Raw genomic sequence first — 23,773 nt, 5'->3', positions numbered from 1 at the left:
CAGGGCTGCCCAGCACCCAGAGCCAGCCTGAGGCTGTGCCTGTGTGGGGGCCCAGGGTGGCACCTGGCACAGCCGCTGGATCTGCGCTGTTTCCTTTGCTCCCTCTCCCAGAAGAGAGAGCAGGGATGGCTCCGGCAGGGAATTCACACATCACTGCCCCCTGTGCCCCCACAGCCCCTCCCAGCAGGCTGGCAGGGACACTTGTGCTCAGGGATTGAGGCACCTGCCCCAGGCTCTGCCCTCAGCAGGTCACACTGCTGCACTGTGACCATCAGCAAGCAGAGAGTCTAATTTATCAATGCACAAAGTGCAGGTTCTGCAGGTTATTTTGCCAAGCAGTGTGGAGGGGGGTGGATTTTGGCCTGGCACTGCTCCCTCCCCCAAAACCCCACCACAGCCCCCTGCATCCCAGCAGCATCCCTCCTTTCCCCCAGCCTGCTTCCCTTCAGCTGTTGAACTCCTTGCCTGCTGGATTACCTTTAAATTATGCCCCCAGTGCCCTTTCATGGATTATAATTCTGCATGAGATGTTTGTGCTGTATCCTCCCCCAGTATTAAAGTGTCAGGAGTGTATCCCCAGGCCATCCATCTTCAACACTTCCGTGAGGGCTTGGCAATTCCTGACATGAATATTATGGCTCTCCATGCAGAGCCTCCATCACTCAAGCTGACAAGTGTTAGAATCTCCTCTCTTGAGCAGGGTAAGTGACCTTTTCATATGCAGTGTAGATTCCTGGTCACGCTGCATCTGCTGCAGGGAAACCAGCGAGTGCCAGCAATTCCCTCAAGCCTTAACAAACAAGTCACAGGTCCTTTTCCACTTGCAAAACCAACCCTTGGCAGGAAAAAGTTAAAGGGCCTGAATCAGCCCCTGGTTAGCTGCTGCTAGTGCCAGTCCCAGAGAGGAGGATGAAAAAGCATCCATTTATGGGATTAAATCCATGGGATTTATCAGCAGGAATTTTCAGGGAAAGATGGTAGGATTTGGGTGTCTGGCTTGTTGGAATATACAGGAAAGATTTTTGTGACCAGTTAGTGACTTTAGTGACTTGGAAACCTCAACAATACATTTTAAAGTGAGATACCTAAAGTTAGATCCCTAAACCAGCCTGATTTTCAAAGCTGCTGAACTCCTGGGCTTCCCACAGTTGTGTGCAGGAGCTCCCCTCTACCTGTGCCTAGGGAGAAGCTGAGGCAGAAAACAACCTTTAAAGCTCTTTTCCAGCTCTGACTTCCCAGCTGTGCTGCCCTGGGGACACTCCAGTCCATGTTACCGACAGAAGTGAATCCCCTGGAGCTGAGCTGTGTGGGGATCCAAGTTAAATCCCTCCTACAAAATTCACACGTTACCCCAAGTCTTTGGCTGAAGGGGCGCCTTATTAATTTTTTTTTTTTTCCTCTAGAGGGCAAAGGGACTTTCAGAGGAACTTTGCCACCTTCCCCTGACAGAGGGACTGGTGCTGGCTCACTGCCAGCACCGAGCAACAAAAACTTGTTAACACCTTTTCGGCTCCCTGTTAATAAAGTCAGGGCAATTAACAGCTTCACTATTTACAAAACAAATCCTCTTTGCAACACCTGAGAAAAAGAGTTACAAGTGTTTCCCAACCATTTCTCAGTCGGGGAGGACACCTACAGTAACTGTCTGCTGGGATGAGCTGCATCTGCTTTCCCTGGCTGCAGAGAATATGGAATTCTGCATATTCAATATGAATTCACGCTGTGCTTCCAGCCAGGAGTCCTGATCAAGCACAGGTCTATTGGGAAAGGTTCCAAAGGAGAGATTGGGAAAGGTTCCAAAGGTTTCTCCAAGGAGAAAGAGGTGTACAGGGAGCCAGGGTGTCAGTTAATTGCCCACTTATTGCTGGTCCATATTTCTGCTATGAAATGGTACAGGAGATGGACACAGAGCAGGTTGGTCCCCTCCAAAAACACCCCCTTTTGGGGTGGCTGGGAGTTGGTAATGTACAGTGTATTTACACCTCTGCTGGGGGATGCACAAGCTCCCCCACCTCTTTTTCTGGTTCCCTGCTCTCTCCTAGGATACAATCCACTTTGCAAATCACTGCTGGCTTACAGTGCAGTAAATTCCCCCTTTTCAAACAAGCCCCAAGGAGTTCAGCCATATAACAGAAGATTGACAGATTACAGAAAATCAGATAAATGAAACTTGCAATGTACTTTCAAAACGAATTCCTTCCTTCCTTCTCTTTTGCTGTCCCATCCCATTCCCCCTTCACCAAACACACAGAGTGGCTCATATTTTATGAACAATAAGGATGAGGTGCTCCCTAACTAATCAATTATTTATCTGTAGAGATGGCTGCTGGGACAGCTGCACACAAGAGCTCTCCCAGACAAAGTGGACTTGGTCCAAACACTCCTGGAGATAGGAAAAGACCCTTTTAAAATGTGCACCAGGACCCACACTCAGTGGACACTTGGACCCACACTCATTCCTCCCAGGGGGTCTGAAATGCAGAGAGGAAAGGAGAGGGAGTTGGTGGTAACTAGAAGTGAAGAGCAGAGATTGATGGCCAAAGCTAAGAAATGTTCACCAAATGCAGTCAGGATGCAAAGATGAGTTGCAATCATGTGGGACAGAGTGAGTTAGAGAATGAAAGAGTCAAAAAATGAAAGACTAACCCTAAATCTGTCATAAATGGGATAGCAGAGCTGTACAAGCAGTAGGACATGATGGGAAATAGACAGGGAGATCTCTAATAGTATTTTAGCTGTTCTTTCTCTTTCTCTCCCTATTCTTTCCTCAGTGTCCCATGCACATTAATTGAAGCCCCTTGTGGCACAGCCAGGAGAGAATAGCTCGTCAGGGGACATGTGAGCACAGAGCCTGGACAGTAAAGGGCCCTTCATTTCCTCCTCTGATGCTTTCAACAGCACATTTGATGCCATAAAAGATGGTAATGATGAGCTCAGTGCAAAGACTGTAAAACAGTGGGGAGAGGCACAGGGGTTACCTCACTTGGGCTCAAACTCAGGCCATGCATGGGCTGAGTTTGCTGGTTGTAAGCTCTGCTGGGACCATGGCTGCACTGCCTGTCCCACCTGGCCTGGCTGCCAGCACCCAAACTGGGCTCTCATGAGGTGCCTGGTCTGAAATGTTGGGTTGTGATGTCAGTGGGACTGTCTTTATTGACTCAGATCAAGCCTGGACACATTTCTTCTCACATCTCTTCTCAATTCCACAGGCTTCTCTAACTCACAGAGCTGTGGCTCCTGGCCTGACATTTCCAGGGGATCATCCATCAAGAGCAGAGTTGGCAGTTTTAAAGGCAGTAACTTCTATTTCTCTCCCTTTTGCCCAGTGCCTTGAAGCTAAACCTACTCTGGCCCAGCTCTTCATTCCCACTCCTGCCAGGCAGATTTCTGCTGGCCAGCTGCCATCAGTTGTGATAGGGACAAGGCACCTCCTCCCTAAGTGGATTTTGAAGCCAATGAGCAGGAGAATAATTAAATTAACTCAGCCCTGAAAACCTCCCGAGGTGCCAAGCACTCCCAGCATCACAGCTGCACCACAGGTGTCTGGAGAGCAGGTAATTCCAGTCAGGGCCAGGCTGCAGATGTGGCTCCAGGGACATCTCTGCTGGCACAGGAGCACCAGCCAGTCCTGGACAGGAGCACTGGGAAGAGATTCTCAGGATGGCTTTGCTCAAGCCAGCTCGAGTCCAGGAGTAAGGCAATACATTTATGCTTTGATGTGCTTAAGTTAATAAGATTTATCCCAGGGCAAACACAGTTGTGCTTCCCAGCCTGGACTGCTTCACTCTCCTATTTCTTGTTTGTACCATGGGTTTTCTCCCACAGGCTGTGAGTGCTGTCATCTCAGGTCTCAGCCTCTCTTTTACCAACCAACCTGCTATTGGAATTCCCTGAGAAACATCTGCATGCTTTTGGCTGCAGCACATTGATTTCTTTCTCTCATCTAGCACAGGCCATGAGAGCTGAGTGTGGAATTCAGGAATGATCAGGAATGATCAGGAATGATCAAGGCACAGCCTGCACCCAGCCCCAGCTCCAAGGTGTGCATGGGGAGCTGGCCCAGCTCTGGCCAGGGTGGAGGCAGGGCAGAGGACATCCCTTTATCTCACCCATCACCAGAGAGCTCACAAATCACTGCCCAGTCCCTTTCAAGCAGCTGGGAGCACTAAATTGTACCTCTTGCATCCAGACACCATCCAATCTCCCAGGACCAGGCCAGGTACATTGATAAGGAGATTGTGTAAATGGTCAAACAGGATGGAGCCAACATTCACAATTTCCTGTGCTTTAACTCTGCAAGTGCCATATCAACAGGGAAGGCTCTTGGATTATCTCCCATTCCAAAGGGGGCTGTTGTGGCCAAGACCTGCCACTGTACAGCTTCAGTGCAGAGGGTCTCTGGCTTCACATTACACTAAGTAGAGAGGGCTCTGTACAGTTTCAGCACAAATTTAATTACAACTATGATCCAATAAATATTTGGGAAGAGTAACAAACAGTGCTACAAAGAGAACAGAGTGGCAGTCAGCTCCTTCCAGCTCCACAGAGTTTTAAACCCCAGATGGTCTCAGGGGCACTTCTACCTCTCTGTCCTGTGCAGAAGATAAAATTAATTTCCACATCACCCTGATTAGTTCAGTATCATATAAACTGTCCTGCCTCCTAACCAAGCTAACCACTGACAAGCCCCTTCAACTCATTCTCTTGGCTGTAGGCAGACACTGACCTCACCCCAGGGAACTGTTTTCCTGGAGATGACTTTGAGCACTAAATATGCAGCCACATCTTGGTGGGTTATTAAATCCACATGTGAAAATAAACTCATCTATCATCTCATGCATGTGGTTTAGCTTCCTTTTAAGAAGATATAAATGTACTAGAGCACCCCATTAAAGCAATTTATATGTCTTGCTTTATTTTCCCAGACAGGACATGCCTTCCTTGGAGATTACTGGCTTTTAGGAAAACATATCAATTAAGGAGTCATGGAATAACAGAACTGACCTTCAGGTGCTGCTCCTTGAACAAACAGCACCCTGACCTGCATTTTGAAGGATGGGTGACTGATTTCTTTTCAAAGCCACACGGTGACATCAAGGCCCAGAGGTGGAGAAAGGAAAGCAGAAAGCAGCAAAGCTCTGCTGAGATGAGCTCCACAAGCACTGAGTGCCAGAGACAGGCAGAGAGCAAGGGCACATTCCCTGCCCACCCATGGCACCAGTGTGCAGCTCCCTCTGTCAGGCACCAAACACAAAACCTCATTTTCTGAGACACCAGGGCAGAAACTTCTCTGCTGCCTGAAAGATATGAACTCTTGAGACAGCTAAATAAATGAAACCAGAAAAGAGCATTAGAGGAAAAACAACCAAAATCCTTTAAAGAAAGGTTTGGATGTGCTAGTCATCCTTCTTAATTCCAGCTGTGTCCCTGTCACCATGGACATATTGGCTTTCACCCTGCTCCTCAAAGGTTTGACTGCTCATCCACCCCCAGCTCCTGAGGAATACAGCCCCTGGAGACATCACCTGGGTTAGAACAGTCCTCACTTCCCAGCAAGCACTTTATGGCCCTGGCTGCCTCTGCTGTGGCCTGTTTTCCATTGCAAGTCTCACTGTGACAAATTACAAACTACTTAAAAACACTCCTTCCACATTAATCATGGGAGAGGAACAAAATACTTTGTGCCAACATTCTGACACTTGCCCTGGAGAGCCCTTCTGTCCCTGGAGAGTGGAGCCCATTGGTTTGCCAGAGCAAGATAATCAAAGCACAATCATCACATCAGGCTTGGACATCTCAAGGAGGGATGTAAGAGAAGGTTGTAAGGAAAGAAGCAAATTTATGCTGCCTGCAGTGATGAAGACAAATGTGTTGATTGGACCTGAAGGGATGTAAGAGATTTATTTTCTGTAGAGCAAACCATTAGAACTAAGAACATCCCATTTCTTCTCTCATCCCCCAGAGCCTTACTAACTTAGCTGAATGGGTTAATTGTGACTCATCTTATTATTTCTTCCAAAGAAAAGATCCAAAAAGTTACTGCATTCCCCTTGGATATCTGCACCTCCTGCTGTGGCCTGAACTTAAGACACCAGAGGAGCTGCAATGTTAGCTGCACTGGAATGTTTTGGTTTTCCCTTGCAAAACAGCCCCATCTCTCCAAGTGTGAATGTGCTTCAGTTACCTAAATATACTTGAGAGGGGCAAAAGAAAAAGGAAATTTCCATTTTTTTATACTTAACTGAAGAATCCCCATTGTTGTTGAAAGGAAACAGAAAAGGGCCTGCCTCAACATGTTCCCCTGGCACTATGGACCAAGGGAAGCCAAAACTTTCAGAAGATAATTTTTTCTATTAAAAATAACCAAATTCTCATCAGTAATGTGTCACCTCTGGACCAGTGTGGAAATCCCACAGCCTCCATGAGCAGAAACCCTTTAATGGTACACATGTGGGCACATAAAAGACATACTGCATATTTGGAAAACTCCCCTGGCACCAAATGCAGCTATTTCACATCCAGGGGTGGGTTGGCACACACAAATGAAAATTATTCTGTATTTAGACTTTCTCAACCTTAAAAGAAAACCTGTAGCAGAATTGTAAAATAATACTAGGTGACAATGAAACTATTAATTTTCATTGGAACTGGATAGATAGGTAAATAAAGATCCAATTTCTTGTCAGTTCAAGGGAATGGAAATCAAAAGCTGCCAGTTTATACTGTCAGGATGTTACAATCTCAGGTCATACCCAAATTATTATAATCTGTCAGTAGAATTATACCAGATAATAGGATCCAAGGACATGACCAAATATCATCTTCTGCAGCAAATCTCTAAAAGCACACATAAAATAGTTCCACTTAAAAATATACTTTACCTTACATCTTTTCTCTCATGTCAGGTGATGAAAGTCATCAACTCTTTGTACCAAGAAAGAAACCCGCCAGCTGGAGCAGAATTAAAATGGCTACAAATTTTAATTTTCTGTCAGAAAATAGAATAAATTTTTAAAATAGAATAAATTTTTATTCTGGAGCAGAATAAAAATGGCTACAAATTTTAATTTTCTGTCAGCCTTTGCTCTCTGTGCCCAGGCCAGTCCTCCTGGAGCTGTGATCATGGCTGAGCTGAGAGGAGCTCTGCCAGAGCTCTGAAGGGTGGATGCCCTGGTTTAGGGAAACATTTCACTTGTGTGTTGTTGGAGCAGAGGAAGCCAGCAGAGGATCACACATGTCCTCATTTGGCCTTTTCTCTACCTGTTCTGTTCACAGCTCGAAACACAGTGTCAGGAAATACCCCTTGGATCATCACCTTTGGTGGCTGTAGACAACAACACAGAACAGAAGACAAAAGAAAACAGTTGGAGGTGCAGCTGGGGCAGAGGAGCACAGATCCTCCCAGCCACAGACCCATCTCTACCCTGGGGAGGAATTACTCCCACCTAGGAGCTGTGCACAAACCCGCTCATTCCACCCACAGCTTCACAGCTGTGCCAGCTCTGCCTGATTCCACTCCCAGAGATGAAAGAAAACTGACCACTAATTTTTGATGACTGCTTTGTGGAGTCCAGAAGTGATTAACAGACTTGCAACAGCATTACTGTAGTGATAGAGTTATCTTCATTAAAGCCTGATACCACAGAGAGAAACCCTCTACCCATATTCAGGTAGAAAAGATTCCAAAGAAATGATTCAAGATGTAAGATGCCAAGTGATCCAAGCACCAAAGCACTGGCAGACCTTGAGAACACAGGTGTCAAACTCCCCATCTCTTCCTCCAAGCAGGCACTTCCACAGAGCACATTCAGTAACCATCTGCTTGTGCATTTGCCCCTATTTTCCATGATTCTGTGATTCTAGATCCTCCTGCTGCTCCAAGGGAGGACACAAGGAAGCTTTTCACATCTCCATTCTTTACCTTCACACTTGTACCACCTGTGTACTGCCAGTTCCTCTGTACATCATTGCCCATCCACTGAGGAGAGATATTATAAAGAAACCAGGTATCATTATTAAAACCAGGTTTATGGATGACTTGAAGTTGTTCATTTCAGGAATCCCAAATAATCTTAAAAAGGAACATTTTGCAGAGAGACAGAATAACTGGTTAGGATATATCATGGCTGCTCTGTGCTGTGATGGGTAATGACTAATTAATACCAATAATAATGCTAAGTTTGGAGAATGCCTCAGCACTGGGTCAGCACCCTGGCAAGGCAATGCTTTATTGCAGCTCATTAAAGGAGAAAAAAAAGCAATAAAAGCCTTAAGAACCATCACAGATCCTGACTATATGAAGCTAATAAACAGTATGATGAACTATCACTTACATGAATAAGAAAAGGAATGGACATTTCATTTCCTATGCCTTTGTTGCTCCCATTCAGTTGCACTGATGGGGCTATTCGGGGAAGCCCCACAGAGCCTGTTTACAAGAGAACTTTGCAAAACAAAGACAGTCACGGTCAAAACTTTGCTGGCCAATTCAGTATATTTACATGGAAGAGCTGGGAAGAAAACAAGTATTCTGAAATAGCCTCGTGGGATAGTTCAGTTGGGAACTAGCAACAAGGATCTCATGGCTGTCTAGATGTGCGTTGGCCACAGAAAAAGCATCTGGTTTTCAAACAGAGGCTTGATCAAACTTTCTTCATCCAGGCAAAAATAGCATTGCACAACTCCCTGAGCAAAATGGCAACTGCCAAAGTGTTCTGCATGCAGGGAACAGCACTGTCCAAGTCTGGCTCCTGAGAAATCAGGCACAAGCTCTTTGCTTTCCATAAATGTGGAAAATGTGCCATGCCAACACTTGACAATACATTTCAGATGCACATACACCATCTGAGCAGCTCCCAGAAACGATCCCATTTTCCCTCTCTCTTTTAACTAACAGAATTGCTCTGGATTTACAGCGAAGGCACCTAAAAGCACAGCTGAAACCACTGTTTTTAAGAAGACCTTGCTATGCCATAACTTTTCACAGTTCAGTTGCTAAATTACACATTATAAAAATAAGTAAGTGCAATTGAGAGACTGTGTTAATCTCAGAAGTTTAAACACTGCTCTGTAATGAGTGCTTTATGGTGGCCCATGGTTAAAGTGCTTTATGGGGCGTGCAGGAGATTTGTCCGCACGCGTCCGTTAAACACTGCTGGGAATTTTCTCACACAGAGACCAGGCCTGGCACAAAACTAAACATGGACAAAACACTGCCTCATTCACACAGCACCAGGAATGCCACCCAGTAAGAAAACACTTTACAACACCTAAGAGAGATAAGAACCACCAGCCAGCATAGCAGTAAGATGTTGCTTTTGACAAAGCAGAATTTCCTAACCTGACAATCTGTGCAGATTCTGGAAGGATGACAAAAACACAACTGTCCCCTAGCAAGGAAATAAGAGCTTAAGCGTTGATTATAAAGAGATGATAAAGAAGCATGGGTGGTTTTCAGAGTAGTTTACTAAAGCCAGGAGAATTTAGAGCCAAATTAGGTTCTTGCACATAAAAATTCCCTGGAACTTAGGCTGAGTTCACGCGTGATTGCTCGCTCAGGCAGTCTGCAGCCGACACACTGCACCCAGCTGCCTTTTCTCTCTGGCCACACAGGATCCATCCAGGTTGACTCCAATCCCAGGTGAAAAGACTTTTCAATAAATTAAATATGATGGTAACAAAGTTGCAGACATGATATCAGAGCTGTGTTTTGGTTTTATTTGTTTAATAATCATGCTTCAGAATAGCACCACAGCTAAGCAAGATGGGGTTCTCAGGAGTTCTCAAGGGACAACTTGATGCCACACTAGACAAGTATAAGCACACTCAGCAAGGCACTGCATGAAGATCTTTGTGAGAAAGCATTGCCTCCCTCAGCCCTAAAACACTCACAAGCACTGAACTGAATTCCCAATCCTTCAGTGTTACCATTATTAGAGTATCATTCACCCACTTGTCTGCAAACTGCCTTCTTCTCCCACCAACTGCTCCGTCTCACAATACCTCATTTCTGGCTCAGAAGACCAACAAAAACCTCTGCCCTGAGCTTTGGCAGTGTCCCCATGATCACTTGGCAGGAGGCAGCATGACAATGACGTGACAGGCATCCCCCCAAGGAGACTGCACACATCAGTCACTGCTGCTGACACACTCCACACCCAGAGGAGCTCCTCCACACCAGGGGAGGTTTCTGGGTGCAGGCAGCTGCTCTTGATGGACCATCCTAAAGCAGCAGGTTTTCCTGTTTCACTAACAGCAGAACCAGGAAGCTCTTTGCTGTGATGGTGCTGGTGACACTGCCACGCTGGCTTGTGCCAAGTCTGCTTGAGTAAAGCAAAACAGCTTTGCTTTTAGTAGAGAGGACTGAAGTTCTATTTCTAGTCCAATGACAAATCTACTAAAAGGAAATAGCACTGCAAAAACAATTGCAAGTTATCTCTTTATGATGATCTTTATATGATGTGCAAAAAGTCTTTCCAACAACAAAAAAATATTTATCCTCTGATTTTGTTTTTTTAAAGGAAACTGAAGAACCACTCTCACATTTTCAGAGGATGAGCTGTTGTTGGGTACCACCAAAAATAGCCAACATTTACTGTGCAGAACACAAATCATCTTGATCTGAATACTCTGACTGAATGACTGAACACTGACCCTCATCAACTGTTCAAAGGATGGTCAGGATTAATAGCTTAAATGAAGGAATAAACACAAATCTTCTCTTCTTTTCCTACATGACAAAAGCAGGAGTTTGCAAATCTCCATGAAACAATCTTAAATCTCCTGAATGACAGTCCCAAGCTCTGGCCAGGGACTCATTTCTGAAGCTTGGCACGTTGGAATGCTCTGATAGATGCAGGCAATGGGAAACTGCCTTTGGCTGAGGCTTCTGCCATCTTTAAAGTATGTCCTAGGTTCCTGGCAGTTTAACTCTTCCTGAAGATAATAAATCTCTTGTGAGACAGGAAGGCTGAACAATCACATACTTCAAGACTAGCTCAATCTGTATAGTTCCAAGAACAACTTCCAGTGCAGGTGATAGCAAGCATATGATAAGCAAAGTTCCAGGAGGAGCTCTGTTGAAAAAACAGAATTATGGGAAACAGACTGAACTGCTCATTTTATGGACATAGCTCCCCATTCCAGCACTCAGGCAGTAAAACTAAAATGAACTCCCTCAAAGTTAAAAATGCCCAACAGAACTCAAAAGGCAAGGTAATTATTTTGGCTTGACAGAGGGAGAGGACAGGTCACTTGTTCCCACAGAGACTATCTCACCTTGCTGACATCAAATGGAAACACATCTTTCAGTTAATCTGGGTTTTTTTCCCAAAGTTGTATTTTCTATGCAACAGATTTATAACCCTGGCCAAGCCTGTACCACTCTGGGCTAAATAAAAAGCCCGAAGTCCATAAGAAATGTAGCAGCACATGCCCCACCAGCCTCTCCTGTGGTGTCACAGCTCCCCCCACGGGATCAGGCTGCTCAGCCACCTCACATTCCCGGCACTGACCCTCTGCCCACATCCCTGATAATGCAGTTCCTCAGGATCTCAGCTGTGACATCTGCTGATCAATACTTGTCCTGTGTGCAGGGACACAGGGAGGCAGGATGGCACCCATGGGATAAAGGCAGCTTCTCTCTTTCCACCTTTTTCTTAGGAAAATGGAAGCAAACACCAGCCAGCAATTGAAGGTGTTAGCTCCCACATGAGAGAATAATTCCATGATAGATGAACACCTGAACGACAGAGTCTGTACTGTGTGGGTGACAAAGGGGACATTTGCAACACCAGCTGCCTTTGTCCTGGCTCCCACCCCCGGGTAAGGACCCACCCACTCTCATCCAACACAACACAGCTCTGGCATAAAAACAAAACTGAAAACTCCAGCAGGAACATTAAAGATGTATTTATTGTCAAACAGTAGCACATCAAAATAAGCAGGCAAATGTCATAGTAACTAACCAAGTACAGGGGAGTGCCTTGTGAATTTACCGGATTTTCGTTTCTGACATCTTTAGAAAATGTATTTTTTTATTTGGCTGACAGGAAACCACAAAGCACAAATGTAATTGGAGCAATCAGACACATATGGGGACAATAATTATAGGTAAAATAAACTGGTTGAAAACAGATCTGTTTACTGTATTTCTAACCACCTCATACTTTTATTCTTCATTATTTGAGGGTTTGAGCTTTCTTTTTTTTCCTTATCTTGGCAGTCCCAAGATTTTTAGGTTTTGGTACTGTAGGGAGCAGTTTCTAAATGTTTATTATCTGGGCTGGCAATAGTGGCTTATTCCACTGAGAGGATAAACAATTCACTTCAACAAAGTTTGATGTTATAGAAAAATGACTTCTGTTTCTCATAATTACTCAAATTGGGGAAGCAAGTTTTTTCATGAAACAAATTATGAAATTGCTTGTTTCTTTAGTATTAATCAAGCATACTCTTATTTCAGAGTTATGAAAATTACAGTTTTCTTCATTATAGCCAGTCAAACCATAAGATACAAAGCTTGAAGTTAACAGCCTAAGTACAGCTCTTTGAAGAAAATGAAAAAGGCCCATATCCCCAAAAAACAGTTTAGTTACTTCATAAGGGCAATAGCATGAGATTAACCCATTGCCTGTGGAAGAGCAGTCTTGTGAAATTCTTCAACAGAACACATGAAAGTTTGAGGAAAACAACAGAAATTTGTGTACATTTAGGAGCAGGAGAACACAGAAAACACTTTTAAGGTGAGCTGTTCCAATTAAGCACTTTTATTGCAAACAAATGTTGGAAGACAACCTTAGTCCTTGACAAAAATACATCTTGTTATTTATAGTCCCTGAGCCCTTTGCCACCAAGTTGGGAAAGGTGCATTGAATGTACCTTCAAATAAGTCCTTCAAATTACATTCTGACAAAATACATCAGACTTAAGTGAATCATCTTCAACCTTAGCTGGGTGATGTCATCAGCAATTAAAATTCCAAAGTTGATAACATGCCTCCAGTAATTGTTTTCTACATTATGTCCAAGTACCTCCCTTCATAACTGGATTTATGCTAAAAAATTGCTGAAACACAACCCTTGGCTTCACAAAGCACAGGCCAGGTGGATTTCATTTGGGAATCCACACTGCTGTAAATGATTTTGTTCTCCCACACAGCCTAAGAAAAATGTGGACAACAGCAGTAAGTCACACCCACTGAGAACATTGTCTTTTTCTAATCACCCAATGCCATAAATTTATTGTGTAATTCTACATTCCCTTTGTCAGTAGAGAAGGTATTAGAACCACTACATCCTGGTTAAGTGTAGGGTTATTTATCCCATGAGGACACAAGCAGTTATGACAAATGCATTTACTTTAGACAGTGCTGGTTATACAGTCAAAGGACACACCAAAAATGACAATACACATCTGTAACTTGGAATGTGTGAGATGCTTTCCACCAGGCTCTCACTGCTGATGTTCTTACTGAGAGATGTGATATTGTAGCTTAGGTTTATTAGGATTGTGTTCAATCAGCCAGTCAGCAAGCCAAATCTGTGAACAAAAACCACAAAACCCAAATGCTTTCAGCTTTCTCTTGCTTTCTATTAAGTTCATAGCAGAATATTATAAAAGCATTATTATACATAAAAGCATTATTTGAAAGCTCTGCTACAGATACTCTCCTACTGTGCTGCAAAATTCAGCCCTTTAAGAAGGAAATGGACATGCAGATGACCTGTTTTTAAAAAATGTTCTGTTAAATCTTCCCAGCCAATACTGCTTATGCACCATGACCTTTAGAAGACAACTTGTCCTGGCAATGTTTATCTTTGTGAGAGTATAAGACCATTTGAGCCATAGTTCAAATAATTCAGCCAGCTCTGTTTTGGAATGCTGCTGCAGAATATGTATGAAACTGCTTAATGAAATGTTACTGCTGACAACACAGAGATACTTCATCCAGTAATCATTCATTAAGAGTGCCAGCCTTCTGCACTGAACCACCTTACAGTACCTAAAACCCAAACATGGTTGCGTTTTGAAATTCATCTTTTAAGTTTTCCAGCATTGTACTTAAATGAGAATGTGGGAGTCAGGAATGCCTTGGGTCCTAACTCCATCTGCCAGTCTGGGGCTGGCCTTAGGTAAATTAACCTTTTGCCTCGATTTCTCCACTTGTAAAGCAAAGTTTTTAACACATCCTTATTTACTTCACCAGGCTGTTGATGAGTGGTTTCTGGAATGCTGAGAACAACAAACTTCATACCACACTGTGAAGAGCTGACAGAACGGCAGACAGGCAAGGTAAGCAACGCTCTGCTTTTACTACCACGAGTAAAAGGTTTGCAAAGGGAGAGCCAAGCAGAGCACTAGGACAGGTAAAGCAACAACAGCTCAGTACTAAGAACCCAAGACAGAAATGGAAAACAAACAAAATAGCCCAAAACACAAAACCTCCTAGGAAAACTACTTTGGAAAAAAAATCCTCAAATCATTTGAACCAAATAAATTTATCCTGTTTTGCTTAAGGAACTGGTTGAGAAAACCTCTGCTGACAGCAAGTATTTCTGAGTGCACAGACACTTTCTGATGCCATCTGCAAAAGGAGAGGAAAGAAGAAAAGGATACTGGAAAAAAAGCATTCCAACAGTCTCCCTGTAAGCCAACTAGCAGAAAACAAACTGAAAAGCAATAGGCAATATCTATTTCTGAAGCTGTATCAAATCAACACTATTTTCCTTCTGTTACAAGGTCACAGACATTATGGACAACAAAGAAGGTGCAAATAAAATGTTTTTAGCAAAGCTGCTGACACTGCTTCATACAGCTTCCTTACAAGCAAGGAAGGAAAGCACTGTCTCGATGAAGTTACTGTTAGATACCTCATAATTGACTAGAAAATTATGCTAAGAATGCAGATTAACTGGAAGCCAAAATAATGAGTTAGAAAGATGAGACATGCAACAAAAAAAAAATCAGTATTTAATACAGTAAAGAGAAGACTGAAGGGAAAGAAAATGAGAATATTCTTCAAATATCCAATAGGTTGCTTAAAAAAAAAAGATATTACATTGTCTCCAATGTCTTTTGGGGATAGTAAAAGGAAAAAAAGGTAATGGGCTTAAAATTGGAGCCAGGAGATTTAGGCTATCTTTTAGTGAAAGCTTTTAACAAGTATAATTAAGCACTGAAACAGATTGCCTGGGGAGACTGTAGATTCTCCATCATTTGGAGTGCTAAACCACAGGCCAGACACACATTTGTTAGGTTAGGAATAGATAGAATTGGTTTGGCCTTTGGGCAAAGGAATGGACTTCATCTCTGTTTTCTAGATTTCTATGGTAACAGTGCCAGACATACAGATAAAGTAAACAGGTTACAAAGCTGGAACAATCAAAGTACATTAAACATGGCCTTATGTATATCACATAGTTCATAGGAACATCCCAAGTGATTTTTAAGGCTTTTTTTCTGAAAAATATCCTTTAGAAAAATGCAGTGTTGACTATAAATGTGACAATGATGTAAAATCATTACATCAGTTGCTGTACAACTGCCAGCAACTTGCACAGATTAATTATCTGCATGCTTAAATAACTACTGGTGTTAATGACTGGAGCTTTAACAAAAATACATTAATCACGTTTTTCCAGATGTAAGAAAACTGTTTTTGTTTAGGGACTTAAAACACACTCTTGTGTCATCTCTAACAAACAAACCAACTTACTGAAACCAAATATTAGAGTATCTCATCAGCTGAGAGCTAAAACAGCACAGCTCTTCACCAGCAGAGCAGCTCTGCTATGAACAGGGAGTTACTAAGAGCAAGTGAGTGCACCCCAGGGCTGGACACTGCACGTACCATGGGGTCTGCTGGCTTCTCTCTGCACAGGGCAGTGAGCCCTGCCAGCAGCGTGGGCTTCACATACAGGTTCAGGTAATCCCGAGCCCTCTGTCCGGTGGGAAGTGGCTCCAAGATTGCTGCAGGGAGGAAGCACAGGTGTTAGAAAGCAGCCTCTGGAGTGATGAAACACAACATCCTTTCAAAGGCTGTTTATATGTCAGCTGCTCTTTTCCTTAGTAAGGTAATAATACATCATGGGTGTTATAGCTTCTCCCACAACAAACTGCAAGGAAACTCCCTAAACTTCTTTACTATGTCCCTGAGGTAACTGTACTAATTATAGTCTATTATGAAAAGGGAGGAAGTCAGATCATCTGGGGAAAACCTGAATCCTTGAAGATGCATTTGGGGCAGAAGACAAACTGTATATCCCATGTTTAGAACTTTCTTCTTCTAGTGTGAAGCTGGTTTCTGAAGACCCTAAAAATGTCACCTTTAGTCTTGCTCTGTTTGTCAGGGTGAGAAGAGACATGGTTTACACAATGGGTAAGGTTTGTAAGGAACTGCAACATATCTTATTAAATTCACTGATACAGCTGACAAAAAGTATCAGTAGACACCGTTTTCTAGCAGTTTCACCTGCATCTTTCTGTCAAAAAGCAAATCCCGTCACAGTACAAACCAGAGATCCTCTTGCAGCCTTTCCAGGTTCTAAAGCCCTTTTCTCTGGCACTTCACTTTGGAATTGCACTGTCATGTGAGCATGCAGCTGCTTTTGAATAGTAATTACTCAGCCTGAATCCAAGAAAAGAGTCAGTTTTCTCAAGTCAACCAAGGCTGACTGTGCCAGAAACACTTGCTGGAGTGCAATAGCTTCCCATTTCTTCTCATTTACCAGCTTTGACTGCTCCAGTTCCAGAGCAGAGTTTGAAAAGTGGAAGCAATCTCTGTAAATACACTGGCTCTTCAGACAGATTTTTGGTAAGCCTTTCATAGCAGAAAATGTCAGTTTATACATAAAGAGACCCACAATCCTGTAAAGCAAACAAACCCAGCCTCTCCTAAATCAGTTGTATCTGGAGTCAGGGCAGGACAGGGAAGAGCTCCATCCCCCCAGGACTGGCAGTGAACCAACTGCACCATTTTACCTTCTGGAAATATGAACCGAATTTCCTTCTCTGCTGAGGAGATGCTGACACTGCCGTGGAGCCCATTCCTCAGCTCGTCAGTGCCATAGAGTGCTCTTAAGCTGAAAACAAGGGAGATAACTGCTTGGAGGGCAACTGCAATCCCTTCCAAGCCTCTGCAGCCTGAGAGCACAGAAAAGCAAGAGTTATGGACTAATTAACAAGACATTGGCTTGCTTTTGTTTTAAACATAAGAAGTAGCTACCTAAAATTTAATATTCATACACTCAGAATCCCCCATAAAATAGGTGAAATTTGCATACTGAAAAACAACAGTGAAAAGCTGTTGCAGAAAACTGAACAGATAAGAAGCCTGTCTCTGTACTGTACAAACAAATACATTTTAAAAAATGAATTCTGGTCTCAATCCAAAGAATGACAAAATAATCCTACTGACTTGCCCAAGGCCAGTCAGTGAGTTACCTGTGAGGGTGAGTTATCCTAGCTCTTAGGCTGTTGGATGGTCCAAGCAATTCCTTCCAGTATGAGACTGCACAATTTCTAGCAAGAACCATAGCAACTATAGGACCAGAACTCATATAAGCTGTTAAATTAGGAAAAAACATTTTTCCAAATTGTTCTGCATAGAAGTTGCTACATTGCTCTGGGCTTAACTGGAGCCTCCGTTTCTATAAAGTGTAGAAGAAAAAAAAAAGAATTAAAATTGCTTGCTACATTGAAACAGGTTAGAGCATTAAAGGCAGCATAGAGTCCTCTCCTGCAGTCATATCTTCAAGTGCAGAACACAGAGTAACTTCTGAAATTCCTCTGATTAACCAGATATGATCCTCTTCTAGATAGAGAGTAACAAAGAGCAGAAGTTTTCCAAGTTAATTAAGGAAAGAGCCCATTTGAGTAAGATGTGATTTTAGCCCAGGCAAACTACAGCCATTGTAGCTGCCAGATGACAGAGCACTGTACAGAAAAAGTGAAGAGCATCACAAGGGCAGGATTTTATTACTCAGCTGCTACAGCATAATGTTCTACTTTTAAAGAAGTTTCTCTCCAGCCCACACTGTTAATTATGCAATTGTTCTATTTTTCATTCAGTGCTCTGTGACTCTCCCAATAGCTGCCTAGCCTGCAGGTGGCCAGGATCAGGACAACTCTGGGAACTTATCAGAAACCACAGTCAACAAAAAAAATTTAAAGTGGGTTCTTTGAGCTCAAACTTGTACAACACAAGAGTTCCATATACTCAGAGTCCTAATAATTTTGGTGTCAAAAGTCACTGCAGACATCAGAAGACTCTACTAACATATTGCAATTAAATAAATAAATAAAAAATCTATTTTGTTTCATTTTCTGATGAGCAGGGGGGCTGCAGACCAGGGAGAATCCTCATTAACTCTTCTGGAGTAGCTCCAAGAGATCCATAAATAAATAAATAAATAAATAAATAAATAAATAAATAAATAAATAAATAAATAAATAAATAAATAAATAAATAAATAAATAAAAATAATAAGTGCACATAAATAAAACAGCCAGAGAGGTTAGGGAGGAAGTGAAAGAAACAAAACCAAACCAAACCAAACCAAGACTTTGCGGGGAGGAGGAGGAGGGGCCCCTGCCGCCCACAGGTGCGAGGGAGCAGCGCCCCCCAGCGGCCGCCCGGCCAGGCATATTTAAATATTCATAAGCTCATTTCAATATTCATAAAGTCTATTTACCGTAAAAACAATGGAAACAAAAAATTAGCTAGGCTGCAACTGGCCAACTATCGAATCCAATTAATTATCTAATATCCACTTGCACACTGCACAAAATCTTGCAAGACCTGAATTATATACTGTCCAAAGAGCTGCATTGGAAAGCTCACACATCTGTTCCATATGATTGCTAAATCTGAGTTTATTAATAAAGTCTGTGTATCCTGTGGTCAGCAATATAGATGGTCTTCTCTGTTCCATCCCATGCACCAAAAAGCATCTCCTTACAGAATCTGGCAGCAATGTTTAATGACATGAACAACATGAATCGATTTTTGGACACACAAGCTTTTAGTTACTGGCTTGATTGCTAGAAGTTAAATATTTTCCTGACTTATAAACTACAGCTATTTTCTTTGGAGCACAGACTGTTACCTGAAGGATGTGGAATCCTGATCGGAGAATGACATCCTCTATTTCTTCTTCTTTATCAATGATATCTGGTTTGATGATAGCCAGAGTTCTTTCCACATAAATCTGAGGATCAGGCATTAAGACCTCCATCCTGGCTTCTAAGTTAGAATTCACTTGCCCTTTTTGTACTGCAATGATACCAGCACATGACATTTGGAATTTGTCTACTGCAGTCACCTATGGTGACACTGACCATGTACTCCAGGAACAGAAAGGGTCACACCCACCTCACAAAATCCATGAGATGTTCTCTGGACAAGTTAGCACTCTGTAGTTCACATTCCCATTTTCAGTGCAGTGGCATTTTGTGGAAAAGAAGGCCAAAATTTAATTTTGTTATTCACTAAGTTGGACAATGCATGAGGATTGTATATCACACACCCTGATGTGGGCTCCCTGTGCTCCCACACCCTCCATCCACCATGGGCTCCTTCAAACCCCAAATCTGTATCCTCACACATGAGGTCTGTGGGTGGGACTAATGACTTGGAGCTGGTTCACCGTAAGCCTCAGGGTAACTTCTCAATGGTTATTTAATTCCTGTATTTATGGGCTCCAGACAAAGTGCTGGTTTTCTGATTGAGCAGATGCACTGGCAAGCTGAGAGCACAGAATTGTGTTGTGAGTGGTGGAACCAGTGAGGGGGCTTCTGACAGACCTGTGTGTCCATTTGCAACCCTTTCATCACGGGACCCCAAAGACCATCCATTTCCACCCTGCTATGGGCAGGGACAGACACCTTCCACCATCCCAGGTTGCTCCAAGCTCCATCCAACCTGGCCTTGAACACCTCCACGGATGCAGCAGCCACAGCTTCACTGGACAACGTGTGTCAGGGCCTCATCACCCTTAAAGAACTGCTCCCCAGAATCCCATCTAACCCTGCCCTCTGTCAGTGGGAAGCCATTCCCCCTTTTCCTGCCTCTCCCTCTCCTGGTCCCAAGTCCCTCTCCATCTCTTTTGGAGCCCCTTTAGGCACTAGGACAGGGTCGAAGGCCTCCATAGAACCTTCTCTTCTCCAGGCTAAACACCCTCAGCTCTCTTAACCTTTTAGAGAGAATTGGGAGCGGAGGTTCTGCGGGGGATCCTGACAGAGCCTCAGAGAACTGCACACAATGGCACCTGCAGCCCTTCCCTCGCCCGCTGCCCGCCGTGTCCCCACGCTCCCGGGCTCTCTCCATCCGCCCTGCACCAGACCCAGGCACGCAGACCCTGCCTGGCTACTCCCTGCTGCAAAGTCCGCTTGTAACCCCCAAATCCACCTGCCTTAGGGCCCGGCCCGGCTTTGCTATCCCGGTTGTTATCCCGGCCTCCGGGACTCCGCCGGACCCGCCGCCGTTGCCGGGCGATGACGGGGCCGGCCCCGGGCACAAGATGGCGCCCGCGGGCCTCGGCGGGACGGGACGAAGATGGCGGCCGGGAGCGGCGCGGTGATGGCGGCGGAGGCGGAGCGCGCCTCAGGGCCCGGGATCGCCGCGGGCTCGGCGCGCACAACGGGAGACCGTGGCTGCCCTGGGATGGGCTCCGCGTGTGCTGCGGGAATAAAGGGCGGAGTGCCGTGATCTGCGGGGCTCATCTCAAAAACCTCATTCCTCCCTGACAATAACAGCTTTTTGTCGGTTTCACCTCACGCTCAGAACTGCTGAGGGAGCCACGCGCTCACAGCAAACGCTCGTGAAGCGCCGTAGCGCGATTTATTGGCGGGGAAAGAATAAAGGAAAAGCCAGCAGCCGTTCCAGGTCATTTACCAGCGCTTGTGGGGAGGGCTCCTGCGGACGCGCCTCAGCAGCGGCGGCGGGCGGGAGCTCCCTCACAGCCCGAGCGCTGCCCCGAGCCACAGCTCTAATGGTGGCTCTCGGCACTGCGAGCCAATTACAGCGGCTCCCCGCGCCACTTCACGGTTAAGGGGCAAAAAAGGTGCAACGAATAGGAAACCTTTACTGTTTTGTGCATTAAACCATCGTGAGCTGGGCTTTAAGCAGAGCTGGGGAGTCGCATTCTCTGGGGATTTTCCTCAAATTTTACCGCGCCGTGGTGCCAATGCGTTTGCTGCCTACACATTCCCAATTTCCCTGGCCCTCGGGGGCTGTCCACGGGCAGGAATTGCCTGTGCAGCATCCACTGTCCACCCACCATGACCCGTAGTGCCCCGGTGTCACCTCCCGTGCTTGTTTACCGGCGCTCCCGGTGGAGCCGGGCCAGCTGGCCCCGCGCTATCGGGGCGTGGGTGGGGAACGGCCCCGATAACTGCGGGCGCTGCCAGCGCCGCCCTGCTCCTCGCTCTCCCCGAGCCTCGTCCCCTCTCCTCACCGTGCGCTCACTAAACTCTGCCATCCCAGGTGCTGGAACACCCGGGGCTGGCGGCTGAGTTCAGCCAAAACTGCACTCAGACCCTTGAGGTGACACTGACAAAAGGACAGAGAGAAAACACATGTGTGCAGGCGTTAAATTTTAATGGTATCAGACTCAAAAAGGCAAAGGAGGAAAGACAAAGAATCCCCTAGGATTTGGAGCCAGAGGTGCTGACACTATGTGCCCTGGTTAGGTGAGGAAATAGAGAATTTACAGCAAAACTGGTTTTAGCGTAAGAAAAACCCATTTGCCTTGATCTTTTTCATGAGTAATGTGAATAATATAAATATAGAAGCAAGAAATAAAAATATGCAGGTATTTCCTTGAAATATATTTAAAACCCAAAGACTGACATTGTTATTATAACCTTAAAAAATAAGGGCTCCAAGTGCACAAGACAAATTCAGATACAGGCTTTCCTTCACCAACACAGCATTTATTTCTTTAACCCTATCCAATATTTCATTTGAAGACATTGTAAACACTGCAACTTCACAGAGATAACAGATAAACATGTTTTATTTTTTAACAAATCCTGATAGAAAGAGTCGACCAGTTTTTTAGTTCAGAGTTAATTCACCAACTCATTTCTTTTCAAAGTCAATGAGCACAAGTCTGACAGCCCTTGCTTAAATTTAGCAGTTCAAAGGCTTCCTCTGCCCGCATGAACACTTCAGAATTATTATTACATAAGAAATATTGAATTTAATATCTGTGTTTCACTGTGAAGGTGAATCTCTTGCAGTTTCTTTATTGTGTAATTTTTTTTCCAGGCACCCAGGACACGAATCCCAGAGCACCTCACAGGGCAGCCCGAGGCTCGGTTTGGGAGCAGGGCCCGTGCAGCTCCTGCCCACCCCGGCTCCCCAGGCTGTGTCACAATTCCTCCCCTCGCTGTTTCCAGAAGCATTTCTGGAGGGCGGGGATGGTCTAATTTTAGTTCGGGAGAATCCTCCTCTCTCCAATGAGCGAGCGGCTGCATCTGGAGCTGCAGCCAATTACCCGTGTTTCCTCCTGCTGCACTTCCCACGATGGTTTAATAATGCAGAAGCACAAATTTAAAGTGGCCCCACACATTAAGAGAAAATGACATTATGTGCTCCCTAACAAAGCTGCTCAACAGTAGTAGAATCTCCAAGGTTTCTCTAAAGCCTTGGATTCCATAAACCTGACCTTAAAACAATGTGTTAATATAATTCTGTTTATTGTCTTTACAGAGCTTGAAATAATATTTCTGATTACTAAAAGGCTGGTCTGAAGCACCTTCCATGACCTCTGTAGGCCAGAGATATGCTTTTAGGAAAAGAAACAAAACAAAAATTATAATTACAATGCAGTGAACCACTGTGGTTCTGAACACTTCTCAGGGCACAGCCTGGCTGCTGTATCTTATCTGTTAAGCGGTTTAACAAGCCTTAGTTGCCTCACTTATTTTTAGCTGGCATGGAATATACCACCAAAAGATTGTGGCTGCAGGTGCATTTACATACCAGCAACACCAGATAAGTAACAGTTTAAGGAAAAATATTATTTCAGAGCTTTGCCCTCTGATAGTGCAAGAAGGTGCAAAAACTAATGTCTTGCAGACTGTTCAAAAGGAAGGAAAGAAACGATGGAAATAAGAGAAGAAAAGCTAAAGGAGTAATACCAACTAGTAAAACTGATTAAAAATGAAGCTTGCTTGCATTTTGTTGTTAAGTAGAGAAAAATGTGTTTGCTCCAGCAGCAATGTTCTAACTATACACTTGCCACACATAAAACTTTCATCCACTATGGGCTCTCTTTATTTCTTTTCATGATGAACTGTCATATCTACTCACAGCACCAGCTTACCTTCACTGCTTGCTCCACCCATGCATGCTCTTGCAGTGCAGGAAATCCTGTGATCAAGGCAACTTCCTCTCCCACATGCCTGCTCTCCTCCATTTCTGCCTCCTCACAACTAAACAATTCTCCCTCTGCTGCTCATCTGCACGCTTGTAATCCCAGGGAGCTTTTCATTGCTGCTGCTTAACCCTTGTCAAGCCTTCCTGTCTGTTTTCCTCTACTTGTTATCTCGCCATTTTCTGTAAAGATAAAAGTGATAAAATATTCTCTTCATGCTTCCTCTGTCTACAAGTCTCTAAGTGGCAGTAACAAAAAGCTTATCAACATGTCTTCTGTAACTCCATCACTTGCCCTGATAACTTCACCCCATTTCATTTCCTGATCTTCCCAACACTCATTCCTTCATTTGTTCACAGCTTTAGTCATTCAGTCTGCTCTGATTCCTGGCA

General features: G+C 44.2%; 1 protein-coding gene across 1 annotated transcript; it reads right to left on the bottom strand.

Annotated features, from left to right (window-relative positions):
• Positions 1-11,894: 11,894 nt before the first annotated feature.
• On the bottom strand, positions 11,895-20,545 carry NME5 (NME/NM23 family member 5). The gene is made up of 7 exons (XM_066560042.1): positions 20,412-20,545; positions 19,373-19,413; positions 19,107-19,273; positions 17,443-17,648; positions 16,981-17,081; positions 15,851-15,969; positions 11,895-13,539 (listed from the first exon to the last, which is right to left on the bottom strand). The coding sequence occupies exons 3-7, from the start codon at positions 19,233-19,235 to the stop codon at positions 13,468-13,470; spliced, it is 627 nt and encodes a 208-aa protein (XP_066416139.1). The 5' UTR covers positions 19,236-19,273; positions 19,373-19,413; positions 20,412-20,545; the 3' UTR covers positions 11,895-13,467.
• Positions 20,546-23,773: the final 3,228 nt, after the last annotated feature.

Source organism: Molothrus aeneus, chromosome 15 (genome assembly GCF_037042795.1).
Source record: "Molothrus aeneus isolate 106 chromosome 15, BPBGC_Maene_1.0, whole genome shotgun sequence".
Classification (NCBI taxonomy): Eukaryota; Metazoa; Chordata; class Aves; order Passeriformes; family Icteridae; genus Molothrus; species Molothrus aeneus.
Note: the sequence above shows the minus strand (reverse complement) of the source record. Positions and strands in the feature narration are given on the sequence as shown.